The sequence below is a fragment of the Tachyglossus aculeatus genome, chromosome X5 (genome assembly GCF_015852505.1).
Source record: "Tachyglossus aculeatus isolate mTacAcu1 chromosome X5, mTacAcu1.pri, whole genome shotgun sequence".
In the NCBI taxonomy this organism is placed as follows: domain Eukaryota; kingdom Metazoa; phylum Chordata; class Mammalia; order Monotremata; family Tachyglossidae; genus Tachyglossus; species Tachyglossus aculeatus.
In genome coordinates, this window is record NC_052097.1 from 8,660,575 (window position 1) to 8,681,703 (window position 21,129).

At 47.6% G+C, this 21,129-nt stretch overlaps 2 protein-coding genes across 3 annotated transcripts in view; one reads left to right on the forward strand and one right to left on the reverse strand.

The window, feature by feature from the left end:
- Nucleotides 1-217: 217 nt before the first annotated feature.
- Nucleotides 218-9,168, reverse strand: LOC119947611 (basic proline-rich protein-like). Its single transcript, XM_038769193.1, has 5 exons — nucleotides 8,551-9,168; nucleotides 8,092-8,456; nucleotides 7,814-8,042; nucleotides 1,155-1,538; nucleotides 218-358 (listed from the first exon to the last, which is right to left on the reverse strand). Exons 1-5 carry the CDS (start codon nucleotides 9,166-9,168, stop codon nucleotides 218-220), a joined length of 1,737 nt encoding a protein of 578 aa, XP_038625121.1.
- The window catches only part of PDE5A (phosphodiesterase 5A), a 100,441-nt gene continuing 80,705 nt past the window's right edge, over nucleotides 1,394-21,129 (forward strand). Inside the window, exon 1 of one of the 2 annotated variants that reach the window (XM_038769169.1) lies at nucleotides 1,394-1,459. Coding sequence is in view for 1 of the 2 variants with exons in the window: in XM_038769168.1 (XP_038625096.1) it covers nucleotides 9,167-9,192 (26 nt within the window). In the remaining variant the exon portion in view is untranslated. Of the gene's footprint in view, nucleotides 1,460-9,115; nucleotides 9,193-21,129 lie in introns of those variants that run through there. The other variant, XM_038769168.1, reaches the window with a different exon arrangement.

Consider the following 21,129-nt stretch of genomic DNA (forward strand, 5'->3'; position numbering starts at 1 on the left):
CAGATGAGGGAACTGAGGCCCTGAGTTGTTGCCCCAAGTCCCCCGGCTGACAACTGGCTGAGGCGGGATTAGAACCCAGGTCCTCTGCCTCCCAAGCCCGGGCTGTTTCCATGGAAGCCGCGGCCCGGCTAGGGCCGGCCTGAGGAGAAAAAGGGGAGCCGCCCCCCGCCCCCCCACTCCGACACCCCCCAGGACACCGAGTTGGCGCGGCGGCGGGCTAGCTGGCCGCCCGGGAGGCCAACGAGACGGAGGCGGCGGACGGGGGGGACCCGGCGAGAGGGGGCGGCGCGGGGCGGGGCGGTGGGGCGCCCCAAACTGCGCCCCGCACAGGCGGGGGCGGGTACTGCGCCGCCAACACCTGGGCGCCGGCGGGGCCGGGAGGAGGAGGGAGGAGGTGGGGAAGAGGAGGTGGAGAAGAGGGGGAATCCATCAATCAGTCGTATTTATTGAGCGCTTACTGTGTGCAGAGCACTGTGCTAAGCGCTTGGGAAGTACAAGTTGGCAACACTGGAGAAGAGGAGGAGGAGGAGGTAGAGGAGAGGAGGTGGAGGAGGGAGGGGGAGGAGGGGAGGAGGAGGTAGAGGAGAAAGAGGGAAGAGGAGAAGGAGGAGAAGAAGAGAAGGAGAAGGGAAAAGGAGGTAGAGGAGAAGGAGGGAGGGAGAGGAGGAGGGAGGGAGGGAGAGGAGGAGGAGGGAGGAGGAAGGAGGAGGAGGGAGGGAGGAGGAGGGAGGGGGAGGAGGGAAGGAGGAGGTAGAGGAGAAAGAGGGAAGAGGAGAAGGAGGAGAAGAAGAGAAGGAGAAGGGAAAAGGAGGTAGAGGAGAGGAGAAGGAGGGAGGGAGAGGAGGAGGAGGGAGGGAGGGAGAGGAGGAGGAGGGACGGCGAGGCGGAGGAGGGAGGGGGGAGGAGGACGGAGGAGGGAGGGTGGAGGCGGGAGGGGGAGGAGGGAAGGAGAAGGGAGGAGGGAAGGAGAAGGGAGGGAGGGGGAAGAGAGGAGGAGGGAGGAGGAGGAGGAAGGGAGGGAGGGGGAGGAGAGGAGGAGGAGGGAGGGACGGAGGGGAGGAGTGAAGGAGGAGGAGGTGGTGGAGGAGAAGAGGAGGAGGAGGAGGAGAAGAAGAGGAGGGAAGAGAGGGAGGAGGAGGAGGGTGGTGCTGGGCGGGCGTCGGGGCATGGCGGGGCCGGGTCCGGGTCCGGACGGCTGTTGTCCGGGCGCCGACTGTTGCCGGGGTCCGGGCGGCGACTGTGACTGCTGGCGGCGGGGTCCGGGCGCCGACTGTGGTGACTGCTGGCGGCGGGGTCCGGGTGCCGACTGTGGTGACTGCTGGCGGCGGGGTCCGGGTGCCGACGGTGACTGCTGGCGGCGGGGGGGTCCGTGCGGGCGGGGCCCCTCGTGCCGTGTGGAAGGCTGGCTCCACCGACAGCCCCACTGGGCCCACTCCTACTTCGCCCGCAAGGCCACCAGGTGAGGCCCGCCGCGCGCCCCGCCCGCCGCGCCCCGCCCCCTCCACGCTCCGCGGGCCAACGAACCCCGACAAGCGCCTCTGACCCCCCGCGCTGTCACTCACTCAGTCAGTCACTCTCTCATTCCATCCTATTTACTGAGCGCCCACTGCGTGCGGAGCACTGTACTACGCGCTTGGAAACTCCTCTCCCCCATCCACTCTTCATTCATTCATTCCATCGCATTTATTGAGCCCTCACCGTGTGTAGGACACTGTACTGAGCGCTTGGAAACTCCTCTTCCCGCCTCCCACTCACTCATTCATTCCATCGTATTTATTGAGCGCTCACTGTGCGTGGGGCACTGTACTGAGCGCTTGGAAACTCCTCTTCCCGCTTCTCACTCATTCATTCCATCGTATCTATTGAGCGCTTACCGGGTGCAGGACACTACGAAGCGCATGGAAACTCCTCTCCCCCCACTCATTCATTCATTCCATCGTATTTATTGAGCGCTCACTGTGTGTACGACACTGTACTGAGCGCTTGGAAACTCCTCTTCCCGCTTCTCATTCATTCCATCGTATTTATTGATCGCTTACCGGGTGCAGGACACTACGAAGTGCATGGAAACTCCTCTCCCCCCACTCAGTCATTCATTCCATCGTATTTATTGAACGCTCACTGTATGTAGGACACTGTACTAAGCGCTTGGAAAGTCCTCTTCCCGCCTATCACTCATTCATTCCATCGTATTTATTGAGCGCTTACCGTGTGCAGGACACTGCACAAAGCGCTTGGAAACTCCTCTCCCCTCATTCATTCATTCATTCATTCATTCCATCGTATTTATTGAGCGCTCACCGTATGTAGGACACTGTACTGAGCGCTTGGAAACTCCTCTTCCCGCCTCCCACTCACTCATTCATTCCATCGTATTTATTGAGCGCTTACCGGGTGCAGGACACTGTACGAAGCGCTTGGAAACTCCTCTCCCCCCCCTTCATTCATTCCATCGTATTTATTGAGCGCTCACTGTATGTAGGACACTGTACTAAACGCTTGGAAACTCCTCTTCCCGCCTATCATTCATTCCATCGTATTTATTGAGCGCTTACCGGGTGCAGGACACTGTACGAAGCACTTGGAAACGCCTCTTCCCCCCCACTCATTCATTCATTCCATCGTATTTATTGAGCGCTCACTGTGTGTAGGACACTGTACTAAGCGCTTGGAAAGTCCTCTTCCCGCCTATCATTCATTCCATCGTATTTATTGAGCGCTTACCGGGTGCAGGACACTGTACGAAGCGCTTGGAAACTCCTCTCCCCCCCATTCATTCATTCAGTCGTATTTACTGAGCGCTTACTGTGTGCGGAGCACTGTACTAAGCGCTTGGAAACTCCTCTCCCCCCGCATTCATTCATTCATTCCATCATCTTTATTGAGCGCTTACTGTGTGCGGAGCACTGTACTAAACGCTTGGAAAGGACAGTTCAGCAACTCAGCACTTCTGTCCCTATCTATAGTTGTTGTAGTAGTAGAAGTAGTAGAGAAGCAGCGTGACTCAGTGGTCATGGGTTCAAATCCCGCTCCCGCCAATTGTCAGCTGTGTGACTTTGGGCAAGTCACTTCACTTCTCTGGGCCTCAGTTCCCTCATCTGTAAAAGGGGGATTAAGACTGGGAGCCCCCCCCCCCCCCGTGGGACAACCTGATCACCTTGTATCCCCCTCCCAGCGCTTAGAACAGTGCTTTCCACGTACTAAGCGCTTAATAAATGCCATCATTATTAGTAGTAGTAGTAATCTTTATTGCTCTATTGTACTTTCCTAAGCGCTTAGTACAGTGCTGTGCACACAGTAAGCGCTCAATGCATACGATTCATCCTTTCAATCAATCAATCAATCGTATTTATTGAGCGCTTACTGTGTTTCATCCTTTCGATCAATCAATAAATCGTATTTATTGAGCGCTTACTGTGTTTCATCCTATCAATCAATCAATCAATCAATCGTACTCATTGAGCGCTTACTGTGTGCAGAGCACTGGGCTGTGAATGAACAATTCTGTTTATTGATACTGATGCCTGTGGGCAGGTATTGTCTCTCATTATTGCTGTGTTCTACTTTCCAAGCGTTTAGTACAGTGCTGTGCGCACAGGAAGCGCTCAATAAATGCGATTGAATGAATGAATAATTCTATTTATTGATATAGATATGAAGCAGCGTGACTCGGTGGCGACAGCCCGGGCTTGGGAGTCCGAGGTCTTGGGTTCTAATTCCGACTCTGCCACTTAGCTGTGTGACTTTGGGCAAGTCACTTCACTTCTCTGGGCCTCAGTTACCTCATCTGGAAAATGGGGGTGAAGGCTGTGAGCCCCACGGGGGACAACCTGATCGCCTTGTAACCCCCCTCCAGCGCTTAGAACAATGCTTTGCACATAGTAAGCGCTTTATAAATGCCATCATTATTATTATTCTCTGTGCCTCAGTTCCCTCATCTGTAAAATGGGGATTAAGACTGTGAGCCCCACGTGGGACAACCTGATCGCCTTGTAAACCCCCCCCCAGCGCTTAGAACAGTGCTTTGCACATAGTAAGCGCTTAGTAAATGCCATCATTATTATTATTATTCTCTGTGCCTCAGTTACCTCATTTGTAAAATGGGGATGAAGACTGTGAGCCCCCTGTGGGACAACCTGATCGCCTTGTAAACCCCCCCAGCGCTTAGAACAGTGCTTTGTGATAGTAAGCACTTAATAAATGCCATCATTATTATTATTCTCTGGGCCTCAGTTCCCTCATCGGTAAAATGGGGATGAAGACTGTGAGCCCCACGTGGGACAACCTGATCGCCTTGTAACCCTCCCCCAGCGCTTAGAACAATGCTTTGCGCGTAGTAAGCGCTTAATAAATGCCATCATTATTATTATTCTCTGGGCCTCAGTTCCCTCATCGGTAAAATGGGGATGAAGACTGTGAGCCCCACGTGGGACAACCTGATCGCCTTGTAAACACCCCCCCAGCGCTTAGAACAGTGCTTTGCACATAGTAAGCGCTTAGTAAATGCCATCATTATTATTATTATTATTCTCTGTGCCTCAGTTACCTCATCGGTAAAATGGGGATGAAGACTGTGAGCCCCACGTGGGACAACCTGATCGCCTTGTAACCCCCCCCAGCTCTTAGAACAGTGTTTTGCACATAGTAAGCGCATAGTATACCTGTATATATGTATATATGTTTGTACATATTTATTACTCTATTTATCTATTTATTTTACTTGTACATATCTATTCTATTTATTTTATTTTGTTAGTATGTTTGGTTTTGTCCTGTGTCTCCCCCTTTTAGACTGTGAGCCCGCTGTTGGGTAGGGACTGTCTCTATATGTTGCCAACTTGGACTTCCCAAGCGCTTAGTACAGTGCTCTGCACACAGTAAGCGCTCAATAAATACGATTGATGATAGTAAATGCCATCATTATTATTATTCTCTGTGCCTCAGTTACCTCATTGATAGAATGGGGATGAAGACTGTGAGCCCCACGTGGGATAACCTGATTGCCTTGTATCCCCTCAGTGCTTAGAACAGTGCTTGGCACATAGTAAGCGCTTAATAGATATATAACATATATATAGATATATATAGATGTATGTATATATATATCTATATATAATAGATATATAACATAGATATATTATTATGATGATGATGATGCCTGTTTACTTGTATATATATAGATATATATAGATGTATGTGTGTATATATTTAATAGATATATAACATATTATTATGATGATGATGATGCCTGTTTACTTGTGTATATATATAGATGTATGTATATATCTATATATAACATAGATATTTATTTATATTTATTTTATTTTGTTAGTATGTTTGGTTTTGTTCTCTGTCTCCCCTTTTTGGACTGTGAGCCCACTGTTGGGTAGGGACGGTCTCTATATGTTGCCAACTTGTACTTCCCAAGCGCTTAGTACAGTGCTCTGCACATAGTAAGCGCTCAATAAATACGATTGATGATGATGATATATTATTAGTATTATGATGATGATGCCTGTTTACTTGACGTCTGTTCCCGGACTGTGAGCCCGTTGTGGGCAAGGATTGTCTCTCTTTCCGGCCGTACTTTCCAAACGCTTAGTCCAGTGCTCTGCACCCAGGGAGCGCTCAATAAATAGGACTGAAGGACTGAATGAAAATGCAGGGCCGCCCCCCTTTCGTTTTTCAGCAGGTTTCGTTACTTTTTATAGCTGTATTGGCCTCCCCCGAGCGCTTAGTACAGTGCTCAGCGCGCATTAACAACAGAGAAGCAGCGTGGCTTAGTGGGAAGAGCCCGGGCTTGGGAGTCGGAGGTCGTGAGTTCTAATCCCGCCACCTGTCAGTTATGCGACTTTGGGCAACCCACTTACCTTCTCTGGGCCTCAGTTGTCTCATCTGTCAAATGGGGATGAAGACTGTGAGTCCCACGTGGGACAACCCGATTACCCCGGATCGCCTCCAGTGCTTAGAACAGTGCTTGGCACGTAGTAAGCGCTTAACAAATAATAATAATAATGATGGCATTTATTAAGCGCTTACTATGTGCCAAGCACTGTTCTAAGCGCTGGGGAGGATACAAGGCCATCAGGTTGTCCCAAGAGGGGCTCACGGTCTTCGTCCCCATTTTACAGATGAGGGAACTGAGGCCCAGAGAAGTTCTAGACTGTGAGCCCGCTGTTGGGTAGGGACCGGCTCTATACGTTGCCAACTTGTATTTCACTCATTCATTCTATCGTATTTATTGGGCGCTTACTGTGTGCAGAGCACTGTACTAAGCGCTTGGGAAGGACAATTCAGCAACAGAGACCCTCCCTGCCCACAACGGGCTCACAGTCCAGAAGGGGGGAGACATTCATTCATTCAATCGTATTTATTGAGCGCTTACTGTGTGCAGAGCACTGTACTAAGCGCTTGGGAAGGACAGTTCAGCAACAGAGAGAGACCCTCCCTGCCCACAACGGGCTCACAGTCTAGAAGGGGGAGACATTCAGTCATTCAATCGCATTTATTGAGCGCTTACTGTGTGCAGAGCACTGTACTAAGCGCTTGGGAAGGACAATTCAGCAACAGAGAGAGACCCTCCCTGCCCACAACGGGCTCACAGTCTAGAAGGGGGAGACATTCAGTCATTCAATCGCATTTATTGAGCGCTTACTGTGTGCAGAGCACTGTACTAAGCGCTTGGGAAGGGCAATTCAGCAACAAAGAGAGACCCACCCTGCCCACAGCGGGCTCACAAGTACAGTGCTCTGCACACAGAAATAGCTCAATCAATACGATTGAATGAATGAATGAATGCAGTGATGGGCCCAGAGTCACACAGCTGACAGTTGGCGGAGTTAGGATTTGAACCCATGACCTCTGACTTATATGTATATATGTTTGTACATATTTATTACTCTATTTATTTATTTATTCATTTATTTATTTTACTTGTACATATCTATTCTATTCATTTTGTTTTGTTGGTATGTTTGGTTTTTGTTCTCTGTCTCCCCCTTTTAGACTGTGAGCCCGCTGTTGGGTAGGGACTGTCTCTATATGTTGCCAACTTGGACTTCCCAAGCGCTTAGTACAGTGCTCTGCCCACAGTAAGCGCTCAATACGATTGATGATGATGATGATAATGATGATGATGATGACTCCAAAGCCCGGGCTTTTTTCCACCGAGCCACGCTGCTTCTCTGCAGTGCAAGTGCCATTATTATTATTATTATTATTGCCGATTTGTCCTTCCCAAGCGCCTAGTACAGTGCTCTGCACACAGTAAGCGCTCAATAAGTACGACTGAATGAAGTGACGTGCCCGAAGTCACACAGCTGCCAGTTGGCGGAGTGAGGATTTGAACCCATGACCTCTGACTCCAGAGCCCGGGCTTTTTTCCACCGAGCCACGCTGCTTCTCTGCAGTGCAAGTGCCATCATCAATCGTACTTATTGAGCGCTTACTATGTGCACAGCACTGGACTAAGCGCTTGGGAAGTACAAATTGGCAACATATAGAGACAGTCCCTACCCAACAGTGGGCTCACAGTCTATTATTATTATTGCCGACTTGTCCTTCCCAAGCGCTTAGTACAGTGCTCTGCACACAGTAGGCGCTCAATAAATAGTATTGAATGAGTGGATAAATGCTAAGTGCCGGGGGTGGGGGGGGAAGGGGGGTATCCGGGGGCAGGCCCGAGGGGCCGGACTAGGTTGGCGGTTGGCGGAGGAGGCTGGTCCGGCCCAGGGGGGGGGTGGGGTGTCTCTGTGTCTGTGTCTGTGTGTGTGTGTGTGTGTGTGTGTGTGTGTGTGTGTGTGTCTGTGTGTGCCCGGCGTCCTCCGTGCCGCCGCAGGCTCCGAGCGGGGCCGCGGCGGAGCTGGCTGAGCGGCCGCGGGGGCACCAAGGCTACGTACTGGACGCCCGGCACCGCCAGGGCCGCCGGCGCCGCTAGGGGGCAGCACCGCCCGGCCCCGCCGACGGGGGAGAGCCGCCGCCCGGCCGCCAGGGGGCGCCGACCAACGGGGGGGGCGCCGCTGCCTGACCGCCAGGGGGCGTCACTGCGTGACCACCGGGGGGTGCCAATGCCTGACCAAGAGGGGGTTTCACTGTATGACCACTAGGGGGCGCCGAGCAACGGGGGGGGGGCGCCTCTGCCTGACCGCTAGGGGGCGCTGCTTGGGCGTGCCAGGGACCGAGGCGGAGCTGGCTGAGCGGCTACGGGGGCAGGTTGGCTGCGTACTGGACGCCCGGCCCCGCCGACAGGGGAGAGCCGCGGCCTGGCCGCCGGGGGGCGTCACTGCGTGACCACCGGGGGGCGCCGCTGCCTGACCGAGAGGGGGTTCCACTGTATGACCACCAGGGGGCGCCGAGCAACGGGGGGCGCCGAGCAACGGGGGGGGGGGCGCCTCTGCCTGACCGCTAGGGGGCGCTGATTGGGCGTGCCAGGGACCGAGGCGGAGCTGGCTGAGCGGCTACGGGGGCAGGAAGGCTGCGTACTGGACGCCCGGCCCTGCCAACAGGGGAGAGCCGCGGCCTGGCCGCCAGGGGGCGTCACTGCGTGACCACCGGGGGGCGCCGCTGCCTGACCGAGAGGGGGTTCCACTGTATGACCACTAGGGGGCGCCGAGCAACGGGGGGGCGCCTCTGCCTGACCGCTAGGGGGCGCCGCTTGGGCGTGCCAGGGACCGAGGCGGAGCTGGCTGAGCGGCTACGGGGGCAGGAAGGCTGCGTACTGGACGCCCGGCCCCGCCAACGTGGAGAGCCGCCGCCTGGCCGCCAGGGGGCGCCGAGCAACGGGGGGGGGGGCGCCGCTGCCTGACCGCCGGGGGACGCCGCTGCGTGACCACCAGGGGGCGCCGAGCAACGGGGGGGGCGCCTCTGCCTGACCGCTAGGGGGCGCTGATTGGGCGTGCCAGGGACCGAGGCGGAGCTGGCTGAGCGGCTACGGGGGCAGGAAGGCTGCGTACTGGACGCCCGGCCCCGCCAACAGGGGAGAGCCGCCGCCTGGCCGCCAGGGGGCGCCGAGCAACGGGGGGGGCGCCGCTGCCCGACCGCGAGGGGGCTCCACTGTATGACCACTAGGGGGCGCCGAGCAACGGGGGGCGCCGAGCAACGGGGGGCTCCTCTGCCTGACCGCGAGGGGGCGCTGCACGGGCCTGCCTTCGGCCCCCTGGCCCCGGCCATGCTGCCCTTTGGAGACAAAACAAGGTATTTATTCCCACTTTCCCCCCCAGAAATGACCCAAAGGGACCCCTGACGTATATGTTTGTACGTATTTATTACTCTATTTTATCTGTACATATTTATTCTATTTATTTTATTTTGTTAGTGTGTTTTGTCTTGTTGTCTGTCTCCCCGTTCTAGACTGTGAGCCCGCTGTTGGGTAGGGACCGTCTCTATGTGTTGCCAACTTGGACTTTCCAAGCGCTTAGTACAGTGCTCTGCACACAGTAAGCGCTCAATAAATGTGATTGATTGATTGTGAGCCCACTGTTGGGTAGGGACCGTCTCTGTGTGTTGCCAACTTGTACTTCCCAAGCGCTTAGTACAGTGCCCTGCACACAGTAAGCGCTCAGTAAATACAATTGAATGAATTAATCAATCAATCAATCAATCATATTTATTGAGCGCTTACTGTGTGCAGAGCACTGGACTAAGCGCTTGGGAAGTCCAAGTTGGCCAACATAGAGAGACAGTCCCTACCCAACAGTGGGCTCACAGTCTAAAAGGGGGGAGACAGACAACAAAACCAAACATACTAACAAAATAAAATAAATGCAATAGCTATGTACAAGTAAAATAAATAAAGTAATAAATATGTACAAACATATATACAGGTGCTTACAGGTGCCTACTGCACACAGTAAGCGCTCAATAAGTACAATTGAATGAATGTATGAATGAATCCATCACCTGTCTAATGGGTGACCAAAGTTACGGTGCCAAACACGGATAATTGACCCGTTCCCCCTTAGACTGGCCCCAGTGGGACAGAGGTAGTGTCTGATCTGATTGTATTGTGTGTATGTGTGTGTGTGTGTGTGTGTGTGTGTGTCCAGCACAGTGCTTAGCACCTAATGAGTGTTTAACATTTAATAATAATAATAATAATGATGGTATTAAGTGCTTACTATGCACAAAGCACTGTTCTAAGCGCTGGGGGGATACAAGGTGATTAGGTTGTCCCACGTGGGGCTCACAGTCTTCATTCCCGTTTTACAGATGAGGTAACTGAGGCACAGAGAAGTTAAGTGAATTGCCCAAAGTCACACAGCAGACAAGTGGCAGAATTGGGATTAGAACCCACGACCCCTGACTCCCAAGCCTGTACTCTTTCCACTGAGCCACGCATGCCACTGATGTCATTATTGAGAAGCAGCGCGGCTCAGTGGAAAGAGCCCGGGCTTTGGAGTCAGAGGTCATGGGTTCAAATCCCGGCTCCACCACTTGTTAGCTGTGTGACTTTGGGCAAGTCACTTAACTTATCTGGGCCGCAGTTACCTCATCTGGAAAATGGGGATTAAGCCTGTGAGCCCCATATAGTAAGCGCTTAATAAATGCCAACATTATTATTGTTATTATTATTGTGATTGTTGAGGCTGAGCCAGCCACAGTGGGTTTGGGTTTAGGGCATCCAGCCTGGGCAACGACTCACGCATGCTGCAAAAAACGCGCACATTTCCCAGTGACCGGTGGCCAAGTTGCACGGATCCCGGGAAATTCATTGTTTCTGCTCTCCAAAATGCCACAGCCCCGAATTGGGACTGTTGTCTTTTGGTGTCATCTTTCCCGGGAGATGGAGCATCCGTGATTACTGGAGGTGGGCTCTGCCCCAGTTGGAAGAAATAACATTGCTTTTCTGGAGGCTGCCGCACTAAGAAATAATTTGGGTGGGAAAGTGAGAATGTCAAGTTTTTTTCCTGGCTTTTCCTCCAGGATCAGAGATCCTGTTACGCATTTAAATGTTTCAAGTGCCCAATGGTTCGCTGCCCAGAGAATCCAAAATTACTCGCTAGTCCCAGTAAAGCTCTCCGTTCCGTCAAGGACTTTGAATAGTGACCCCCATTCTCATTCTTCTTTAGGTGCAGAGCTGAGGCTTCCTTAATGAAGGGGAGAGCTTTAGTCCATTCCTTTGTAAATATGCCCTTTTATTCCCCAAAAGGGAAATGGCTTGAATTGAAAAATTGAACTCTTTTAAAATGCGTAAGAGTAAAAGTAACTCGGAAGATTTGTTTGTGCAGAATAGGGCTGACTAGCAAGCATGTGTGGTCCCTTATTCCTTACAAAAATTCAGTTGTCCAAGTTGATGAGTTTTGGTAGTGGAATTTTTTTATGGTCTTCATTAATAATTGTCATTTCCCTGGGGGAAGAGTGATTATGAATTGAAATAGAACCCTGTACTGTTAATTCCTGTTTTGTTAGAACAATTGCTTTCAGAACAAACTATATTGTCCAAAGGTGATAATTTACAAACAAATTCCAATTTTGGGCTAATGAGGTTTTAAAAAATAACCCAGTTCACTTATTCTGGTGGTTAAACTTTCTGGAAACTGATGCATAGACGAATACACTAATCAATTATATTAATTATGAAGCCAAAAGAAAAAAAAAAACAAGCTTTTAAGATTGGGCTTGTATATAGTGGTACATTTATATGTAAACTTATTCAAGAAGCCCATCTTCTCCAAGAAACAAGTGGTGTGTGACTCTAGTGCCTTTTTACTTAGGAGGTTTAATTGTCAGTTGACACTCAGTTTATACCTTTAAGATAAACATTTCGTGATTTAAAATTCATAGCTCCGCAAAGGAAATTGTTTGACCTAGTCAATCAATCAGCAGTATTTATTGAGCCCTTCCTCTTTGTACTAAGCCCTAGGGAGAGTAAACATCACAATATAACAGATGCATTCCCTGCCTACAACAAGCTGGCAGTCCAGAGGGGGTGAGAGACATTAGTATAATAATACTAATAATACTAATTTTGTACATTACAGATATGTGCAAAAGTGCTGGGGGTGGGGGGATGACCAAAGGGAGCTAGTCAGGGTGACACAGAAGGGAGTGGAAGAAAAATAAAAGAAGGCTTAGTCAGGGAAGGCCCCTTGGAGGAGATGTGCCTTCAGTGAGGCTTCGAAGGTGGGGAGAATAGTTGTCAGATATGAAGAGGGAAGGCATTCCAGGCCAGAGGCAGGATGTAGGCGAGAGGTCAGCAGCAAGATAAATGAGATTGAGGTTCAGTGAGTAGGTTAACATTAGAGGAACAAAGTGTGCAAGCTAATTTGTAGTAGGAGAGCAGTGAGGGGAGGTGGGGGGGGCTGGGGAGGCGATTGCTTTAAAGCCGATGGTAAAAAATTTCTGTTTGTTGTGGAGGTGGCTGGGCAACCACTGGAGGTTCTTGAGGAGTGGGGAAATACAGCCTGAAGGTTTTTGTAGAAAAATAATCAGGGTAGCTGAGTGAAGTGTGGACCGGAGTGGGACGAGAAAGGTGGCAGGGGAGGTCAGCAAGGAGGCTGATACAGTAATCAAGGTGGGATAGGATAAGTCCTTGGATTAATGTGAAAGCCGCTTGGATGGAGCAGAAAGGGTGGATTTCAGTGATGTTGTAAAGGATGAACCTACAGGATTTAGTGATGGATTGAATGTGTACGTTCAGTAAGGGAAAGGAGTCAAGGATAACACCGAGTTACAGGCTCGTGAGACAGAAAGGATGGTGTTGCCGCCTACGGTGGAGGACGTAGTTTGGGTGGGAAGATCAGGAGTTCTGTTCTGGACATGTTAAGTTTGTGGTGACAGCAAGACATCCAAGTAGAGATGTTTCTAAGGCAGAAGAAGGAGATGATGGGTGACCTTTCAGAGGGTGGTTTCTGTGGAGTGAAGGGGACGGAAGCCAGATTGGAGGGGGTCAAGGAGAAAATAGGGGGAGAAGAACTTGAGACAGCAGGTGTAGATAGCTTGCTCAAAGAGTTTGGAGAGGAATGGTAGGAGGGAGATGGGGCGATAACTGGAGGGAAGTATAGGGTCAAAGGAGGATTTTTCTTTAGGCAAGGGGAGACATGAGCATGTTAGAAAGCAGTGGGGTAGAAACCATTGAAAAGAAAACAGCTGAAGGGAACTGTGAGGTAAAGGAGGGAAAAAGGGAGGGGGCAAGTGTTTTGAGAAATTGCTAAGTGTTGGGGTCAGATGCAACGGTAGAGGGGTGGTTTTTGAGAGGAGGTAAGAGATCCTCTCTTGAGATACTGCTGGGAAAGGTGGGAGAGTTGAAGGAGGGACTGGGGAAGGGCAGGGCAGATTTTAGGGCAGTTACGCCTGATAGTTGCAGTTTTCTAAATAAAGTGGGTGGCCAGCTCATTAGGGGCAAGAGATGGGGGAGATGGGAGAACAGGAGTTTGAGAAGACAGTTACACATCTGGAACAAGTAGCCAAGGCAGTGGCATGATTGTCAATAAGGATGGCAAAATCAGTTTGCCAGGCAGAGGAGAGGGCAGAGTTAAAACATGATACGTATCCCTCCTCTAGTAGATTGCTAATTTTTTAATACCTCCTGGAAAACGAATGTGGGACAGGTTTCTTTTATGTCTTGCAACTGGCTCAGTTAAGGAGGTGGTTTCAAGGGGAAGAGGAATGGTCTCCTTTATGAGGGCCTCAAACCTGCTTGTGTGAATTTGAGTTCCAATTTTAAGATCATTGGTTGATAGCGGTATTTACTAAGCTGCTTTGTGCTGAGCACTTGTGATAAGCACTGGGTTGGACACAAAAGAAACAGTCCAAAATGAATTATAGCTATCAGTGATCTAGATTAAATCAACCAGAACACAGTGAGAGCTATTTGTGCAGTCCTTTATATTTTCTCGCAGGCTGATATGGTTGAGACAATGTTTATTGGTGGTTGTCTTTTCAAGTTTGCTCATACATCATCAAATTAAGCCCCCAGAGCTCTGATAGTAGCTTGCTCTGAATCTAAAGTAAACTAAAATAAGGTTGCTTTTCATTTCTTTAGTGGCTGGGAATCTTTCAGATCCCTAAGGGTCATGGTTATGTTGTGCCCACCTAGTACAAAACAGAGCAATAGAGTCCAGCACTAGAGTAGGTTTGGCATATATTGGAAGTGGCAGATATTAAGTTTAGATATCTTTTTATGACAAAGTTGGATCAAAGTTCAGAAACCATTAGGGGAGTGTGAGTGTGAGCAAACACCAGTGTAGTTTTCCATGGAAAATTTTATTCCTGCCCATACAGAGCCATGCTAAGTCGATTAGAAAAATCTTTTAGTTCCCAAAGACCCCTGTGTTTTAAAGCACTTGAAAGTTTTTAAAATTTTTTCCCCCGTTAAAATCGTCTTAATTTGCGAAAGGCTTGTTGGAAAGGAGAACATATAGTTCAAAGCAGGTTTATGTCGTTCACTGTAAGTTTACCTTTCACACTGTGTCTTCTGTAATGTGAGGTTTAGTGTTATTGTGAAACTTTGGGCTAAGGAAAACCCACCCCGTAGCACTCAAAACATTCTGATGCCACTCAAATGTGCCCAGGCAGCTTTGATAATGCAGTATACCAAGCCCAAACAGGCTTACATTGATGGAAGGACTTAGCTTCCTAATTCTGTTCTAGTCAAAATGCACACTTTAGAGTAGACCTGAGTGTGCTTTTGCATTTGATTTACACTGGTGAGCCTGCAAGAGATTGTTTCAGATGCATAATAATAATAATAATAATGGTATTTGTTAAGCACTTACTATGTGCCAAGCACTGTTCTAAGCACTGATAGTATTTGAGTGCTTACTATGTGCCAAGCACTGTTGTGAGCACTAGGGTAGATGCAAGGTTATCAGGTTGCCCCATAAGGGGCTCATAGTCTTAAGCTCCACTTTCCAGATGAGGCAACTGAGGCACAGAGAAGTAAAGTAACTTCCCCATGGTCACCCAACTGACAAGTGGCAGAGCTGGGATTAGAACTCACGACCTCCGACTCCCAAGCCCATGCTCTTTCCACTAAGTCATGCTGCTTCTCTATTCATGAGTATGGTCTTGTCACTGACAGCATAATCTTCCAGCCCATGTACAATTCTACCATTGTTTCAGAATCCTTTTTTATGACTCACTGTCAGTGGAAAGAAAGATATGACAAGCTCGTTGTGGTGAATGTTGACAGTAAAGAAACCCTGGACAGGGTGTGATTTAATTAATTCATTTGCTGACCAGATCCAACACAGAACATTATCTGTGCTATTGATAGGCTGGACCTATGTCCCAATTTTTCTAGAACTGTTGTAGGATATTTTTTTTTGTAGGTCACCCTAGTCAGTGAAAAGAAAATTCCAATGTCCAAAAATTGGGGCTGCCCTGGCTTTATTGGTCAGCCTACCATTGACTAACTCTCAGGGGCTCTTGTTCACTTTAAATCAACATCGGTACAATTTGAGTACCTACTGTGTGCAGCGCACTGTATGAGGCGCTTGAGAAGAGTAAGACAATCTTAAAAGACATGGTCGCTGCTCTCATGGAGTGGTAATATTAAGTGCTCACCTTGTCCAATCTGTTCAACTCATATCTACCCCAGAACTTGGAAGAGTGCTTGACACATAGTAAGTGCTTATTGTTACAGTTACCATTATTATTATTAATAAACACTGGGAAAGATAAATGGACCTAAGAGACGTGGTTCCTACTCTCAAGAAGTTTCCAATTTAATAGACTGGGTGGCCCATCTCTGGACTGGAGCATCACCTGTACATTCTCACTTTAGGTCTCATGGCATCCTGAAGCTTGAAGTATGGGCAGATCCTTAGCGGCTGCTCAGAGGGACGAGAGTGATGTTCAAGCTAAAGTTAATAAAACCAGTGCCCTGGTTTCCACGCAAAACAGCATGGGCAGCCTATTTAATAATTTGGTTCTTCTGATGACTCATTTTATCCACATAATCCATCCAACAGTGATATTTAGTTAATACTTACTATGTGCAGAGCACTGTATTGTGTGCCTGGGGAGAGTACATTATAATAGAGATGGTAGGTGCGTTCCATGCCCACAATGAACTCTTACAGTTTAGAGGGAAGGCAGACGTGGATATAAATAAATACATTACAGATAGGTACATAACGTCTGTGGGGCTGGAGGTGGGGTGAATATCAAGTGCCCAAAGAATGCAAGTCCAAGGGCATAGATGATGCAGAAGAGAGAAGGAGTTGGAGAACTGGGGAAAGCCTCTTGGAGGAGATGTGACCTTAATAAGGCTAGTAAGTGAGGAAGAGTGGTGGTCTGGTGTCAATGGAGGGGGAAGGAATTGCAGACCCGGGGGAGGATGTGGGACAGGGGTCGTCAGTGAGACAGGTGAGATTGGAGTACAGGGAGCAAGCTGCTGTTAGAGGAACGAAGTATGCAGGCTGGCCTGAAATAGGAGATCAGTGAGGTGAAGCCACCAGACCGAGGGCTTTATAGCCGATGGTGAGGAGTTTCTGTTTGTTGCGGAGATGGATGGGCATCCACCGGAGGTTCTTGAGGAGAGGAGAGATGTGGATTGAAGGTTTTTGCAGAAAAATGATCCAGATATAAGCCTAACCATCTTCCTCTGCTCTTTAAGAAGACAACTTTTGGTTCCACTTCAGGCCACCTGTAGTCAGAGTTGGCTTGACTCCAGAGGAATCCACTTTTCATTGTGAAAGCTGCCATTTGGAGTCTTTTCAGCATGGCTTGGAAACTTCCCATCTTGTCAGAGACCTGAGATGAGGAAGGTTGGGAGTCCAGCTCAAAATGCCATAAAAGTCACTATTCCCGTGGCCCCGGGGGAGTGACCACTGGTGTGTGACTGAAATGGCTCATCTGACCTGAGTAAGATCCAAGTGACGTGCGTCACACAGCTCATTGCCTTAGGAAGTCATTCCGGTCAATCAATCAATCGTATTTATTGAGCGCTTACTGTGTGCAGAGCTCTGTACTAAGCGCTTGGGAAGTACAAGTTGGCAACATATAGAGACAGTCCCTACCCAACAGTGGGCTCGCTACTGTGGGCTCAGGGGAAGCAGGCAGTAGCTGAAGCCACCGGAATCTAGGCTGGTGGGGTGTTGGGGGGCAGTTACAATTCTGGGTCATTCTGCCAGTGCTCCCAGCCTCTCCTCACCTCAGAGCAGCTGAAGGGGATCCAATATTTACTATTTACGTATTTACTATTCTATTTATTTTATTTTGTTAATGATGTGCATCTAGCTTTACTTCTATTTATTCTGATAACAACACCTGTTCACATGTTTTGTTTTGTTGTCTGTCTCCCCTTTCTAGACTGTGAGCCCGTTGTTGGGTAGGGACCGTCCCTATATGTTGCCAACTTGTACTTCCCAAGCGCTTAGTACAGTTCTCTGCACACAGTAAGCGCTCAATAAATATGATTGAATGAATGAATGAATGAATTCTCAAACAGCCCCCAAGTGTTTTACGTGAATGGTTTCTACTGAGAAATTACCAACTTGAAAACAACGGTTATTGGTATCTAGTGGTTGTTCCATGGAAACCAGTTGTCAGATTTTTTTCAAATGAAATGGAATTTTAGAATCAACACCAATTGTAGCGCCTCCTCTCACTTCAGTACCATAGTGTTCATTTCTAGCTCAAAACAAAAAAACACTTAAGCCAGATTTTTCAGGAGATTCAAGAGTAGCAAGGGTGTGTTAAGGAATGTCTGACAAAGGCTCTTAACTTGAAGGGTACTCTGCTATGTTTCCAAATTTTCTTTGCCTCTCAGAGACTATTTAATTACTCTAGTGAGTCCTGTCTTTTGGAGTGTGGGAAATTGCAGACCCCCAGGGACATCTGTTTTTGGGGTTTTTTGTTTTTTTAAAGAGGGTATATTTGGATGTCGGATTGTGGCTACTTGGAAATTTCACCCTAAATATCTCTTGCCCCATAGATAGTTCAAGGAAATAAGTGTTCATGTGCAACATTTCCCACAAGAATGTAAAATGAGAAGTGTTGCATTGTCAGTTGCCACAAAAATAAGGTACACCAGTATATTTAACTGAGTCCCTTTATTCCATTCACAAAGATTTCCCTACTCTAGCTATCCTTACTGCCCACAAGAGCCAGATGTAAAAACAATTCAAGAATATATTTCCTCTGCCAGGGATCTGGAAGAAAAAAAAATCAATAAATCCTCTACCCTTTTCTTCTATAATCAGCATTCCATGCTGAATGGGCATCATTTAGTGGATCTTAGTCATTTTTAGTTTTAAGTCCCCATAAGCATATTGTTTCATTCTTTTACTATTTTGATGATTGTCGAAAATGGAAATAATATCTATTTTGGATTTCAGTGAGTATTAGCTTTCATCAATCATGTTACTAGACCTTGAATATTGTATTTTATGCTATTTTTTGAAGAAAAACACTTGAAGCTCAAGTGTTAGGGCAAACTCACTAGGCTAGGTTAGTTGAAAATCTACAAGATTAACTGCTTGCTACTTCTTTTACATCAGTTAAAAATTGTCCATTTTATTTAAGTACCAAACCATGAGCTTCCAACTCCTATTTTACCCACATGATGAAAGTAGAAATTGGGTTAGAAGTGATGCAGGTTCTGAGTTGGTTTTTTTACCAACTCACTATTAATTACCCTGTAATCTCACTGCCTCTTGTTTTTAGTATCGTAGATCATAAGAGAGTACAGGTACTACTTTATCAAGAACTTTTGACATGTTAGATACAAAGTATTGTTTGAAGACCAATCAAACTTTTGAGTTTGCAGCATTAGAATATTTCACCGTAGTTATTGCTCTTAAAACCGATCTTTTTAAGGTATGTTTATTACACATTCCTCTCAAGAACGTGAATCTATTTTGGATTTGGTAATTAAACCGTTGGTAACGCATGTTTCTCTGTTGTAGTCGTGTTACAGTGACAAGTTCAGTAATCCCACTGTAAGAATATACTACCCTTTGTTTCATAAGCATATTTGCTCTGAAGAGTCTTTCAGCCATTTCCATCATTCCCTTGGGAAGTTACTCTTTGACCTTTTCCCTCTGTCTTCCCATTACTGAAGAACTGGGATTTCTGTGTGGGTTGTTGTTTTTTTCAACGTTGGAAATATGCTGTCCGCGCGGCCCTGCCCTAAAGCAGCTGTTAGGTAGAACCAGGATGACATGTCCCCTCAAGAGCACGAGCTCATTTATTTTCACAGTGCACACCCGCCTCCTTGCAGCATTACCCCAGAAAGTTAAGCATTCTTAGTGCTATAAAGATGCCTTGTGAAATTAGTCTGTTAAGCATTGTTTCCATTGATAATGCTTTTCATACTAAATTGTTGTTGTTGCATAAGAAGCAAGTGGAGTGGGGAATAATATTTCTCTGATTGGATGTATTGTTTAGAAAGCAGCTAAGAGTTTCTAAATATAAATCTCACAACAAGCGGAGTGGGTCAGTTCCTTAAGACGTCTGTTTGGCTTGTTATTTCCTTTCATGCAACCCAGTGAATGAGAATGGGTACTTTGAGGGTTCATTTAAGGCAAGGGAATTTTTGTGCTGCAAGTATTAGCTGTCCTTGTTTGTGTAGGATAACGGATTGTATTCGTTTTAGTGTTACAAGTTATAAAATGAAATAGGCCAACTAGATCTCTGTGAGGATGTTTTGGATGGGATCCCAAACGTCAGGGTCCGGATTGGATTCAAGTTTTTGCATACATTTTTCCTTGGATTTATTTTTGAGTCAGGGTTTGTTTGACATGTTTATGATCGGTGTTGTCTTTCATTAGCAGCCCTGTGCAGCTCAGGTATAGTGGGTTTCTAAGGAGCAGCATCCTGAGAAAACCGTACTATGCAGGAGAAAATAAGTAACCCTTAGGGAATGTGTGTACCAACCCTGTTGTATTGTACTCTCTCAAATTCGTAGTACTGTGTTCTGCAAACCGGAAGCGCTCGGTAAATATGGTTGATTGGTACATTCTTAAACTAAAATGGCATGTCCTTAAATTACTGAGAAACTGGTGATTGATTGTGGCAACTTCTCTACAAAGTATATGAAGGTAATGTTTATTTTCCAACAAAAGTGTAATCATTGGTCTTCAGCAAAAGCAGATGTTCTAAGGTTGAACCAAACCATTTTTTTCCCCAGAGGATTTGTTGAATATTCGAGGTGCACGACTCCCCAAGTATTGCTGTCATTAGACACTCAGTCAATACCCACCTCAATAGGAAAGTGCCTTTTTTCCCCTAATAATAATAATAATAATAATATAATGGCATTTATTAAGTGCTTACTATGTGCAAAGCACTGTTCTAAGCACTGACTAATCTTCTCTTCCTTTTTCTCCATCTGCTCGGCTTCCTTCAAACAGTAGAACAGATGCCTCCGTGCTTTACCCCTTTGGAGATGTCATTAGGTTTCTGAAATGAGGTGAAAATGCAGGGTACAATGTGTCCTGCGCATGCCATTGCCTTCTCCAACACCAACTGGGACCTGTTTCTTGGTTTGGTCAGTTTTACAGGATTTTACCGCAACTCACCATTTTGGTCTAGTGTACACCACTTACAGACCCTCACACCCTTCCTAATCATGGGAGAGTTAAGCTCAAAATATTTTTTGAGAAAATATTTGAATTTGAATCTCGAAGTCCAAGAGCTACCACAGCCTTGTCTCACAGCTTCCCCTTCCCCAAACCCCCACTAAAGTCAACAGGCATTCCCTGATTGTCTTGCCTGCTAATAATAACAATAATAATAATAGTATTTGTTAAGTGCTTACTATGTTCCAAGCACTGTTCTAAGCACTGGGATAGATATAAGGTAAGCAGGTTGCCCCACATGGGGTTCACAGTCTTAATCCTCATTTTACAGATGATGTAACTAAGGTACAGAGAAGTTAAATGACTTGCCCAAAGTCACACAGCTGACAAGTAGCAGAGCCGGGATTAGAACCCATGACTTCTGGCTCCCAAGCCAGTGCTCTTTCCACTAAGCCACACTGCTTCTCTAATAATAATAATAATGATGATGATGGTATTTGTTAAGCGCTTACTATGTGCCAAGCACTGTTCTAAGCACTGGAGTAGCTACAAGGTAATCAAGTTGTCCCATGTGGGGCTCACAGTCTTAATCCCCATTTTACAAATGAGGAAACTGAGGCACAGAGAAGTGAAGTGACTTGCCCAAGGTCACACAGCAGACAAG

Bases quoted from the DNA above. Each gene is read 5' to 3' on its own strand.
- LOC119947611 (XM_038769193.1), bottom strand. From the start codon at position 9,168: ATGGCCGGGGCCAGGGGGCCGAAGGCAGGCCCGTGCAGCGCCCCCTCG. The intron at 1,539-7,813 runs GCACACACAGAC...GCGGGGGGTCAG, and splicing joins GGCGGCACGGAGGACGCCGG to AGGCGCTTGTCGGGGTTCGT. The intron at 359-1,154 runs GCCCAGCACCAC...GCCGGCGCCCAG, and splicing joins CCCGCCATGCCCCGACGCCC to GTGTTGGCGGCGCAGTACCC.